The sequence below is a fragment of the Schistocerca piceifrons genome, chromosome 1 (assembly GCF_021461385.2).
Source record: "Schistocerca piceifrons isolate TAMUIC-IGC-003096 chromosome 1, iqSchPice1.1, whole genome shotgun sequence".
Taxonomy (NCBI): domain Eukaryota; kingdom Metazoa; phylum Arthropoda; class Insecta; order Orthoptera; family Acrididae; genus Schistocerca; species Schistocerca piceifrons.
This window is the reverse complement of record NC_060138.1, coordinates 267860291-267874311: the sequence shown is the minus strand read 5'-3', so window position 1 is coordinate 267874311 and position 14021 is coordinate 267860291. Positions and strand designations below refer to the sequence as shown.

The 14021-nt window shown below is 41.8% G+C and overlaps 1 protein-coding gene across 1 annotated transcript in view; it reads left to right on the top strand.

The window, feature by feature from the left end:
• The first annotated feature begins 2084 nt into the window (after positions 1–2084).
• The window catches only part of LOC124783869 (odorant receptor 43a-like), a 30149-nt gene continuing 18212 nt past the window's right edge, over positions 2085–14021 (top strand). Inside the window, exon 1 of the mRNA XM_047254055.1 lies at positions 2085–2212. Within this exon, the coding sequence (XP_047110011.1) occupies positions 2103–2212 (110 nt within the window). The 5' untranslated portion in view covers positions 2085–2102. The remainder of the gene's footprint in view (positions 2213–14021) is intronic.

Below are 14021 nucleotides of genomic sequence, written 5' to 3'. Positions count from 1 at the left end.
TGTAAATTCAGCCCGTAAGGCGTAAACTAGGGGATGAAATTTTTTACGAATATAATTCTTTTTGAAAGCATTTTTAAAGCTAATTCTTGGTGTTTGGCTTCTCGGTTATAGATGAAAAAAAAACTGATTCATTGTTTTTGGAAGTTCAACCCCTAAGGGACTGAAATAGGGTCAGACTGATCCGCTGACTCATCATTGTCCAGCCCAAATCGCTATGGATAGAAACTTGAAGCTTGGAGAGAGTGTTGATCTTGTACTGTAGGCATTGTTTAAGAAGTGATTGTCCTAACTCCCTTGATGGTTGGAGTTTTTACATCACAGTTACAGATAGTCGATGTAGACCAGTTATGTTGGTCACTGATGCATGCAGCGATCGTGTGAGACCCAACTCGCTTTATTTGTTCATGAGACCCAGAAAATATTAGATACAGGCTCCCAGGTAGATGCTATTTTTCTTGACTTCCGGAATGCGTTCGATACAGTTCCGCACTGTCGCCTGATAAACGAAGTAAGAGCCTATGGAATATCAGACCAGCTGTGCGGCTGGAGTGAAGAGTGTTTAGCAAACAGAATACAGCATGTTGTTCTCAATGGAGAGACGTCTACAGACCTGCCACAGGTGAGTGTTATGGGACCGTTGCTTTTCACAATATATATAAATGACCTAGTAGAGAGTGTCGGAAGTTCCATGCGGCTGATGCTGTAGTATACAGAGAAGTTGCAGCATTAGAAAATTGTAGCGAAATGCAGGAAGATCTGCAGCGGCTAGGCACTTGGTGCAGGGAGTGGCAACTGACCCTTAACATAGACAAATGTAATGTATTGCAAATACATAGAAAGAAGGATCATTTATTGTATGATTATATACTAGCGAAGCAAACACTGGTAGCAGTTACTTGTGTAAAATATCTGGGAGTATATGTGCGGAACGGTTTGAAGTGGAATGATAATATAAAGTTAATTGTTGGCAAGGCGGGTGCCAGGTTGAGATTCATTGGGAGAGTCCTTAGAAAATGTAGGCCATCAACAAAGGAGGTGGCTTACAAAACACTCGTTCGACCTATACTTGAGTATTGCTCATCAGCGTGGTATCCGTACCAGATCGGGTTGACGGAAGAGATAGAGAAGATCCAAAGAAGAGCGGCGCGTTTCGTCACAGGGTTATTTGGTAACCGTGACAGCGTTACGGAGATGTTTAGAAAACTCACGTGGCAGACTGTGCAAGAGAGGCGCTCTGCATCGCGGTGTAGCTTGCTGTCCAGATTTCGAGAGGGTGCGTTTCTGGATGAGGTATCGAATATATTGCTTCCCCCTACTTATACCTCCCGAGGAGATCACGAATGTAAAATTAGAGAAATTCGAGCGCGCACGGAGGCTTTCCGGCAGTCGTTCTTCCTGCGAACCATACGCGACTGGAAGAGAAAAGGGAGGTAATGACAGTGGCACGTAAAGTGCCCTCCGCCACACACCGTTGGGTGGCTTGCGGAGTATAAATGTAGGTGTAGATGTAGATAAATGTATCGAGACAGCCCCTTCAGCATCAACTAAGAGTTGGGGATGGAGCACTGAAGCGCTGAAACTGGTAGCTACACGATAAATGAGATCATAAGGACAGCTGTAGGCGTTTCATTTTCTTACAAAAATAAATTTTTTGTCTGTATTTTAATTTTTTGTATTACGGTGTCAGACATTTTCTGAGGGGAACGTAGAGGTGTGGTGCACACTTTGCTGTCCAGGTGTCGACGATGGTGGCCTCCGTCGGCTGGCTGGCGGCCCCTCTCGTGTCCCGCGCGCTGCTCGCAGCCTCGGGCGAGTCCGGGGAAGTCCCGCGCAAACTGCCGCTGCCTGTCTGGCTGCCCCTGGACGTCCAGGCGTCGCCCACTTACGAGATACTCTACATCATAGAGGTCTACTGCGTCATTCTCAGCGGCCTCGTCACCCTCTGTACAGACGTCCTCTTCTTTAGGCTCATGCTCATGGTGACCGCCGAGCTTCACGTTCTGAACTACAATGTTGCGACTATGGCCAAGTGGCGAGAGGGACTTTCAGATGAACGACATGATTATGGTCATCAACAAAATACTGAAGTCCAGGACTCCTACATGGTAGGTAGAGCACTTCAAATGGCAGAAACATCCTACGAAGATGGCTCTGACGACCAGTTGTACCAACAACTAGTGACCAACGTTCGCCATCATCTGATCATCCTCAGGTTTGTAACACCTAGTTACTCTTCATAAAGCGTTAGTCGTAGTTCATCGATTAATTCACTATTTTGATTTAGAAACTAGTCATATTTTATTCTGTACTCAGCGACTGATTACTGTATGAAACGCCCCCTCAGAAAAATTATAAATGACTGTGCTTAAACTGACACACAATATTTTTAGCGCAACGCAATCTGACTTTCAATAAGCCCTACAAATGAATGGCCCTGACTAACAATAACCTATACCTTTCATGAATCACTTACCTCACAAAAATCTTCGTTACTCGAACTACTGAAATACAGCGAGCGCCAATACTGCCAGCTAAATGAAAGTTTCTAACTACTGAAGGCACTAACTACTGATAGGCACAGTCAGCAAATGAAAGATTTTGATAGAGAACAAACAATGTATTTACCTCAATAGTGTTCAAAAGTCATTGTATATTCAGCGGTAACGTTAGGTGATTCACCCTGTATATATATATATATATATATATATATATATATATATATATGGTGAGTCACCTAACGTTACCGCTGAATATATTCCGTAAACCACATCAAATACTAACGAACCGATTCCACAGACCGAACGTGAGGAGAGGGTCTAGTGTAATTGTTTAATACAAACCATACAAAAATGCACGGAAGTATGTTTTTTAACACAAACCTTCCTTTTTTTAAAATGGAACCACGTTAGTTTTGTTAGCACATCTTAACATATAAGCAAATACGTAATCAGTGCCGTTTGTTGCATTGGAAATGGAAATGTCGTGTGGCTAGGGCCTCCCGTCGGGTAGACCGTTCGGTTGGTGGAGCTCTTTCGATTTGACGCCACTTCGGCGACCTGCGGGTCGATGGGGATGAAATGATGATGATTAGGACAACACAACATCCAGTCCCTGAGGGGAGAAAATTTCCGACCCAGCTGGGAATCGAACCCGGGCCCTTAGGATTGACAGTCTGTCACGCTGACCACTCAGCTGCCGGGGCGGACGTTAGTTGAATTGTAAAATGTTAATTACATCCGTAGATATTGTAACCTGAAGTTGACGCTTGAGTACCACTCCGCTGTTCGACAGTGTGTATCGGAGATCACCGAATTACGTAGGGATCCAAAGGGAACGGTGATGGACCTTAGGAACAGAAGAGACTGGAACAGCACATTACGTCCACATGCTAACACCTTTTTATTGGTCTTTTTCACTGACGCACATGTACATTACCATGAGGGGTGAGGTACACGCACACACGTGGCTTCCGTTTTCAATTACGGAGTGGAATAGAGTGTGTCCCGACATGTCAGGCAAATAGATATTCAATGTGGTGGCCATCATGTACCGTGTGTACCGTGATGTGCCTACAACCCCAGAGGATATGAAACAACGTATTGCGGCAGGCTGCGACGACATTACACCAGATGTACTGCGGCGTGTACGACATTCATTACGCCAGAGATTGCAATTGTGTGCAGCAAATGATGGCTTTAACCTTTGTCCCTGTTGCTATAAATTTCTAACTTTGCAATGTTTCATCGTATTCTTTCAAATGTAGAATGGAAATTTTTACTCGTGATTGCTGTGTAATCTTTAATCTGTGTAGCTTATTATGAGTATATGGCTGTGGAATTTTCTGAATATGAAACATGTCTGCACATCACTATGAATGTACCGCTGCCGAACAAAACTATGGAAACGCGACTAACGCAACACATTAACATGCTTAATACGGTGCCAGAAAACCGTTGGCATTCAAAACAACTTCCATTCATCTCGGCATGGCTAAATACAGGTCGTGTATGGTTCTCAGGGGAATTTTACACCATTCTTACTCCAAAATACTGGCAGGTTCAGGTAAAAATGAAGGGGGTCGGTAGCAACTGCGCTCTCTACTCTCCAAAGTAGATAGTACTGAGATCTGTTGTCTGTGCTGGCCAGGGCAGATGCGAAAATTTATCCTTATGTTCACAAAACCAGTCCTGGACGATTCGAGCTGTGTGAAGAGGGACCCTGTCATCTAGGAACACAGCATCTCTATTGGAGAACAAACATTAGGTCATGGTATGTAACTGATCAGCCAGAATGGTTCCATAATTCCTATGGAATACCATAATATGGTAGTCCACGCCATGTTTCACGCTTGGGACCTAGACTCGGTCAGAAGTTGTTAACAGTGTGAAACAAGACTCATCCAGCCGGCCGGTGTGGCCGTGCGGTTCTAGGCGCTTCAGTCTGGAGCCGCGTGACCGCTACGGTCGCAGGTTCGAATCCTGCCTTGAGCATGGATGTTTGTGATGTCCTTAGGTTAGTTAGGTTTAAGTAGTTCTAAGTTCTAGGGGACTGATGACCACAGATGTTAAGTCCCATAGTGCTCAGAGCCATTTGACTCATCCGACCAAATGACATTCTTTCATTCTTCCCTAGCCCAGGTTTTACTGCTTCACCGCCACCTTCCCTGTTACGGGCAATTGCATCATAGGTGAGTTGTTTTGAAATTGCAGTTCGCCTTGCAATTCCCTGTTGATGGAGGCTCCTTCACGTTCTTTCTTGTGTGTGACATTTAGTTCCGCACTGACTTTTGCAGCTGCCGTCCTCTTATGTTTCGTCAAAATCCTCTTCAATAACCACTGGCCATGATCACTCAGCACACACATTCATCAGCTTTATGACTTATAAGACCATGGTCTCGCACTTTCCCTGTATGTGATATAAATCTTCGATACAGTTCCTCTTGAAGCACCAAACACTTTGGTTGTCTTGGTTATGAACCCACCCACAATACGAGCACCAACAATTTTCCAACTTTCGAATCCACTTAGCTCCAACATAATGCACTCACAACTGCAAAGAACCCTATTCTGACCACGACTGACTTTTGTAACGTTTGTCGAAATTGAAAGGCGCCGTTCGTGATCAAACACAACAGTGCAACCTGTAGGCTTGGCCACCTCCTCCATTTATGTTAAAATTTGCATTTTTCGCAGTTTTACCAGGTTTTTGTTCAAACTTTGCAGAATAGTACAAAATTTTCTTAAAACAATATTAAACATACAATAAGGAATTTGATATAGCAGATGGGATTGACAACTTTTCAACAAACAAGGCTTTGATATTGATTGACGTATAGGAAAGCATTTCTCGTTACCAATACTAATCAGAACGTATATAGAAATAGGTCATTATTCACCATTCCCTGAAAACTCCCGAACATTGTTTTCTCTTGGCCCTGGTTCTGAGCACTATGGGACTCAACATCTGAGGTCATCAGTCCCCTAGAACTTAGAACTACTTAAACCTAACTAACCTAAGGACATCACACACATCCATGCCCGAGGCAGGATTCGAACCTGCGACCGAAGCGGTCGCGCGGTTCCAGACTGAAGCGCTAGAACCGCTGGGCCAGACCAGCCGGCTCTTGGCCCTGATATTAATTCTTACCTGAGCAGTAAAGATATCAAAACTCAGCTTTGCTCTCCCACCACACCTGTGATGTAACACTTTGATCCACGTTGACCTGAAATAAATTATGTGGCTCTTCCTAAAATCGTTGTTAAGCACTCATAAAATGTATCAGGCAAGTAGCAATCCATATGAGCAGGCTCAAAATCACACCGCTGTGTGTGAGCATGCCTGTACTCAGTAGGTTTTCTGTCATCAAACCAAGATAAGATGGTCCAGGATTAAGTCAATGAAAAACCTGTTTCCGTTTAGTTCCCTCATTTTAACTAAGAAAGCATGGGCATTAAAAGATTAAATTTTAAAAGTATGAACATATCTCTGTTCAAACACCATTAAACTAAGAATCACTTGGGTACGAGTACAAAAACATAAGACTACGTTAGCAAACTGAACAATATATATATGCGGAACTTCATATGTATATAGTTCAGGCTCACCAGCCATTTGACCATCTTCTTCCGTGCGCATGCGCAAACAGTGCCCGAACTCTTACGGGAATCGGCGGTAAAGCCGCGAGTAATGAGTATGATGGGCAGGGGCACTATGAATATAGTGCGGGACAGTAAGTTGCGAATATGGATCCCACGGGAGGCATGCCAGAGATAAGTCCCTGCAGTCGCACTACCCTCTGTGTCCTCGGTGGCTCAGATGGATTCAGCGTCTGCCATGTAAGCAGGAGATCCCGCGTTTCAGTCCCGGTTGGGGCACACATTTTCAACTGTCCCAGTTGACTTACATCAACGCCTGTATGTAGCTAAGGGTATTCATTTCATTGTAATTTCAAACTGAGATATAGCTTCTGCATTAACATTTAAAATGTTGAAAACAGCTGTAATTTTTTCTTGAGTAGATGTATGGTACTCAAGAAATAACTGCCCAAACAATGTTGTGTTAAATGTGAATTGAATTTCTACATTATACTTGACAAAATGACAAATCTTTAAGCCGAGTCATTCATACTTCTGCAATTGCAGCAAACACAAATGGCTGAGCAAATATTACCTTTCCCAGATTACGCAAAGATGGAGCAAACAGCATCCCAAATGTAAACCTCCACATCACCACTGACAACAGTACAACCCAGAGAAAAGCGCATGCCTGACATGAAGTAAGCCAGAAAAAAATGACATCATGTACTGGGAACAGTATTAACTCTGGTAGCCCAAAGATGTTTCCTATATACATGCATTCAGAAACCAACCTCTCTGTGGCAAAGATCTGATGTAATCCTTTTACATTCATGTACAAAACTGTTAAGATGAGAAAACATGTCGCTTGAAGGTATATAAAGTTTTGCATCCACAAATGGTAAAATACGTTAATATTCATTGTGTGTCAAGGTAAAAGATTTGTGAATTACAATGAATTAGTTTGGCTTTCAGGGCCCAACGTCTAATAAAAAAAGTGAACTCACATTGCAAGTAAGATGAGAATATATGAGTGTATACAATGAGTACATAAAATTAAGATAACAAGTAATAATATCAATGAGACATAAGGGCCCAACCTCTAATAAAAAAAGTGAACTCACATTGCAAATAAGATGAAAATATATGAGTTTATACAATGAATACATAAAATTAAGATAACAAGTAATAATATCAATGAGACATAAGAAATACTGGAGAAAAATAGTGAAGAAAGAAGTTGATACGTCAATTTTAGGTTTGTTGTGTAGGAGGCCACACTATGACAAACCAAGTTATCTGGACAGTTAAGAAAAACTACAAATTATTTGTAACGTGACTTAGCAAAATAACAAATCAAATTAAAGAGGCTAGTTTCTCTATATACCAGTTTATCCACTGAGTGCATAATATTACCACAATAAATGAAAAGGAAATTAGAAACAGAAAATATTGAGAAAAAGAAAAACACTGAACAAAGTAACTGCAGTGATAATATGATAAAATAAGGATAATTATGTACAATAAAGACCTGTAAGTTCAACTGAGAAATAAAAACAAAATATACAGCACACTGTCACACAAGTGGAGGTAAAATGGATTAATCCACGAAAGACTGTCCCACACATACCACTTGGCAGTGGAATGTAATTCTATCATGGCTACATTTTGTGGGAGATGCACTTACCTTTCAATTTGCGGATGATTCACTGAATCATGAACACAGTTACAGGAAGAAGTGGTACAGGTCTATCGTAAGTGGGTAGAAGGGAGAGCATCTTGTGGATGGTGGACCGACTCAGGGAGATGACAGAAGTACCCAGATGTCTCATCCACCGACAATCCAAAACCCCGTGACAGATGAAGTAACAGCAGTTGTGACTCCATCATAATGCATTGCGGCCAGGCTCTTAGAGACCTAAAGATCCTGCCCCACGTATGGCCCAATTTGAAAAGGCAGAGACACCATGGGAGAATAACGAGCCATCGGTAGAATTACGTCTCCAGTAGGTGATACCTGTCACTGTCACCTGGCTGGACTGCAGCTAGCCAATCAATTGTGTGTTGTCCAGATGCATTTGAAGTCTTGTCAGCTGAAGAGTTTCACATAGATGCAGCATCAGCAGTCCTGGTTGGATATAACTGCAGTGACCTAGTAAGTTGGCCAGTACTTCTGATCCTCCATTAGTCGACACTAGACTGGACATTAAGCTTCAGTTTTTATAACATTCTTTCTGATGTCCCTCTCTATGTATAGTATGCATGCACATATCTGAGGAAAGTGAGTTCTTCCCTTGAGCATTCCGGAATAATTACGTGAAATATGAGCAAGAGAAATTACACACTTTATTGATAAAATATGTCAAACAAAACGAATTACTTAGCAAATAAAACCTATCAGGAACCGATATAGCACCAAAGAAAAATTGTTATTGTAGCAGGTAATTTTACAAATGGTAAATCAGGGAATACTACAGAAATGAATGAAGTTTTGCTTACAGCATCACATAGTAAAAGTTCTCAATGAAATGAAAACAAATCTAATAACTAGAACGAAACAACTTAGTTTAATTAATATTGTTTATTAGAACTCAAGTAAAATAATGATAAGTTCTCAATGTGAGAACTACAAGTTGAGACACCAAGCCCATTCCATCCGCATTTGAAAGGCTTAGGTTCAAAGTAAAGAGTTAGGAGAATCAATTTCGGTCCAATGCACAACGAATGATTGCTCCATTTAAACTATCGGAAAGTACTCTACTACACACCACAACCAGCTACATCAGATACACAACTCTACTTCAGATCTATAGTTCGAGCTCAAAACGAAAATGACATGTGTCACTATGACATCGGTGCCTACTAGCAGATCTGTGTGCACAAATCATAATAATTATTCACGTTACAGGACATCATGATTCAGAATCATAGATCAGCCATTTGTATTGCAAAACACACTAGTAATTTTGTGGTTCTCACAGCAGTAACAATTCATTAAATCCCTAAGGAACAAAGGTCGTATCTGTACTGAAAGTAGAATCCGAAAAGCATTCATAGCCACAAGAGCATATTCATCATACTCCATAGGCATTTTCATCATCACTTTGGAGAAACTCCCCAACATTAGGCAAATATAAAGATGTAAATGGGCAGCGTAGCACTCTCTTTGGTCCCAAATCACGATCCTAACAAACTCCGTACTGTGGAGAACCTTGAGAGTAATAAGGTATCGTTCAATAACGGAGAAAACAGTGGAATACTGAGCATCAGTCCATAACCATTTCATAATATGTTAAACATAATAATTATACAGATGTGGACATGCTGCACCTTACTAATTCAGGGCAGTTCAATTAGTGATAGCCTTTTTAAGGTAACGATTTGAATGCACGTGTATCATAATCTTATTATATATGTATACATTTGCACTTAAGACCCTTTTTTAGAACCCTTCAGACTCAAAATTTCATTGTTACCTCAACATATCTCGTGTCGAAAGGCCATTCTTACTTAAAAGTACTTAACACTTCATCACTGATCTGGTTCCTTATTAACCATTAGTCTATGACAGAAAATAACAAATATTCATCACTGCGTAGCATTCCATACATGCCACTTCAAACACAAATGTAGTGACACTGCAGAGGCACAGTAATACACCACAGGTACCCAAAATATTCGCTGAATGAAGGTCTGCAACGATTTTGCCACTCTAACAAGTAAAGCTAGTGTAAACACAAAAGGAAAGAATACCATGGAACCTGTATATTCATTCTCATTTGTTAGTAATATTTGATTCGTGGCATTGTAATTACGTAATGATCAATTTTTTATTGTACCAGTTTCTAGGAAATGTAGATACGAAGTAGTCAAATTTACATAGACAATAGAAACAATATTGTTCGGTATTTGCTTTTCTGAAACAATATAGAACGATTTTGACAACACTACTCATCTCAGTAGTCAGTTGTGTTAGGAGAGGAAATCGTATCGTTTATAAAAAAAATTAAACTAAACCTCCATGCCTCCCCTCCACCTCCATTTCCCCTGCTATTCGAATGGATCTGTTTCGACTGATCTCAAACACTTGATAGTAACAGTATGACACTGTCATGTTATAAAGATACTAAACTTAATGGGTAAGAAAACTCTGTATGAATAGAAAATTTAACATAGCAAAAAATATAGCAACAAAAATATACCCTATATTAATACTTACAGGAAGGCACGCAAAGAAAATTAACTGCAACAGTACGCCTCTGATAGCTTAGTGTGGGATACGACTCTGTTCTGAGGGAAGAAGTTCGGGCAGTTGAAAAGGGACAACTGATGATTACTGCGGCTTCTTTGTTGAGGATCGACTACAAACATTGGTGGGGGGCGCAGAGCATGTCACGGTGACGTCCCAGTGGTGGCGGCCTCCGACTACTGACTGCCGTGTCTCGCTGCTGCTGCTCCGTCGCCAGGTTCCTGTGAATACTGGCCGTGGAGAGTGTGGCTAGCGGCGGCGACAAGAGCGACGTCGGGCTGCGTCACGCTCCCGGGCTCAGAGTTTAGAGGTCTTCTGTTGGCACCCTGGTGATGGCAGAGATACCCAGAACTTCGTCGTTGTACCGCCGGGATAGCAGCCAAGTGCGGAGATTCCCCTGGTACCCAGAGGCTTAGGCGGTGAGAAGCAGTTTGCGTCTCAGCTGAATGAGAAGCAGAGTAGCACAGGCTCCACGTCACGTCACTGTACAGCTGTTTGACCGACGATGCTGTACTGGTTCGAGGATCTTTAAACACTGGTTCACCAGCCTGATTTCTGTTGTTAGCTGCGATTAGTATGCTGCGCCAAATGACATCCTCGATGTCGTAACTGGGAATACTTCTGCAGGCAGGATTACGCACTGGCGACAAGCGTCGTTTGGCGTCACCGGAGTGTTGTGAAGCCACCAACCACGCAGCTCCTTCGCCGGCTGCGACCAACTTGACGATAGTCTGGTTTCCTCATGACGCTCTTTTGATGGTCTCAAGAGTCGTCGATAGCTTTATCCCTTCACATAACCGGAAGGTACTTACCACTGTACGCATCTTTCCTCACACACATTTTGAATTCTGTTTCCACCTCATTCATGCTTCTAATTTACCTCCAGTTCCCAATTCAATGTATACTCTTTGGTCGTCGTTTAGTGTGCAAAACTGTCACTATGAAAACTCAAGTTCACGACGTGTACTTACACTAACACTTAATCAGTTTCTCTAAGAAATTCGTTTCTACATGAATATGTACACCATAATTCGTATTTGCCCTAAAATTACTACTCTTCTCGTGGAAGTCCAATCTTACATGAATATACACACTTATTATCACTGACCAAATGACTAGTACAATTTTACATTCAGCACAAGCACAATTCGTTAAATACGGAAAGATTTATAATACACCAAGAAAAATTTATTGTTGAGCGACACTCCCTTGTTTGACAGATGGTTTCACTAATAACTCTTATCCCACATGTAACTCCTTTATATTCATTTGAGATCTTCGCGATCTCGTACATTTTCCGGCTACCTTCTTGATTTTTGTGAGTGCTAAATCAGCCACCTCATAATAAAATAACCGTGGTTGTGATGGTAAAGGAACTAACTCCTTCACTCTGTCTGGTGGCTGTTTATTTTTCCAGTGCAAGAGGAAGTGACATTGAGTTTGATTTCTTGGGTAGCTCGTTGAAGCTCTTGAAAACTATTCAGATATTTGTCCCTAGTCTAGTATTCTCGATGACGGTGTAACTAGCAAACCTTTCTCAATTCACTCACTACGTGCTCCAAGGGACTCAAAGCAATTTGATAGCAAGAAATAAAAACAGTTTTTATCGTTCAGAGTCTTGAAGTTCGCGTCCAATGGCGCAAGTTAAACTCAGGTCCATTATGTGATACAACATTATCCATATGACCAACATCACTTAAGAAATGTTTCACAAATGCTAGTGACACTGACTTCATGGAAGTTCTCTGCAGAGAAGTAAGAGAAATAAATTTAGAGTTCAGCTCCACTGCCACATATACGAAAGAAAAGTTTCGATTCTTCTTTGGAATGCGACAGTAGGGAGCTACTAACTCTCCCAATTTTACTGAAATTATAGGAACGAACTCAGTCATCTGAAAAGGTAGGAGGCTTCACCTTTGACATCAGGTGCTTACAACAAGTACATGGCAGACTCTTCTCTACATATTGTTAAAGTACAGGGTTATTACAAATGATTGGAGCGATTTCACAGCTCTACAATAACTTTATTATTTGAGATATTTTCACAATGCTTTGCACACACATACAAAAACTCAAAAAGTTTTTTTAGGCATTCACAAATGTTCGATGTGTGCCCCTTTAGTGATTCGGCAGACATGAAGCCGATAATCAAGTTCCTCCCACACTCGGCGCAGCATGTCCCCATCAATGATTTCGAAAGCATCGTTGATGCGAGCTCGCAGTTCTGGCACGTTTCTTGGTAGAGGAGGTTTAAACACTGAATCTTTCACATAACCCCACAGAAAGAAATCGCATGGGGTTAAGTCGGGAGAGCCTGGAGGCCATGACATGAATTGCTGATCATGATCTCCACCACGACCGATCCATCGGTTTTCCAATCTCCTGTTTAAGAAATGCCGAACATCATGATGGAAGTGCGGTGGAGCACCATCTTGTTGAAAGATGAAGTCGGCGCTGTCGGTCTCCAGTTGTGGCATGAGCCAATTTTCCAGCATGTCCAGATACACATGTCCTGTAACGTTTTTTTCGCAGAAGAAAAATGGGCCGTAAACTTTAAACCGTGAGATTGCACAAAACACGTTAACTTTTGGTGAATTGCGAATTTGCTGCACGAATGCGTGAGGGTTCTCTACCGCCCAGATTCGCACATTGTGTCTGTTCACTTCACCATTAAGAAAAAATGTTGCTTCATCACTGAAAACAAGTTTCGCACTGAACGTATCCTCTTCCATGAGCTGTTGCAACCGCGCCGAAAATTCAAAGCGTTTGACTGTCATCGGGTGTCAGGGCTTGTAGCAATTGTAAACGGTAAGGCTTCTGCTTTAGCCTTTTCCGTAATATTTTCCAAACCGTCGGCTGTGGCACGTTTAGCTCCCTGCTTGCTTTATTCGTCGACTTCCGCGGGCTACGCGTGAAACTTTCCCGCACGCGTTCAACCGTTTCTTCGCTCACTGTAGGCCGACCCGTTGATTTCCCCTTACAGAGGCATCCAGAAGCTTTAAACTGTGCATACCATCGCCGAATGGAGTTAGCAGTTGGTGGATCTTTGTTGAACTTCGTCCTGAAGTGTCGTTGCACTGTTATGACTAACTTATGTGAGTGCATTTCAAGCACGACATACGCTTTCTCGGCTCCTGTCGCCATTTTGTCTCACTGCGCTCTCGAGCGTTCTGGCGGCAGAAACCTGAAGCGCGGCTCCAGCCGAACAAAACTTTTTGAGTTTTTCTACGTATCTGTAGTGTGTCGTGACCATGTGTCAATGAATGGAGCTACAGTGAATTCATGAAATCGCTTCAATCATTTGTAATAGCCCTGTAATATGTGTCACACAGCTTGCTGAAACACGTATGAGGACCAAAGCGTGCATAGCTGAAATGTATATATCATATAAGTTTATTGTCCAGGTCATTGGGTATATACATGACCTGTAGAAAAATTTCCGTTACCAGTTACAATTATTATTTATTCGCCATAGACCGGTTTCGGGCTTGATACCGTCGTCAAGTGTTCATACATTCATGTACATGTGTATATGTGTATATTACTGGAGATCACTGTTTGAATACAAAGAAAATTATTTGCTGGTGACTAAACCGATACAAGTGGAGCAATTCTAGGTGGCGAGGCAGCATTTGTCGAAAATGTTTCTATATGTACATAAAGAAAAGTACTCTCATTATAATTATGTTGCTGTGACG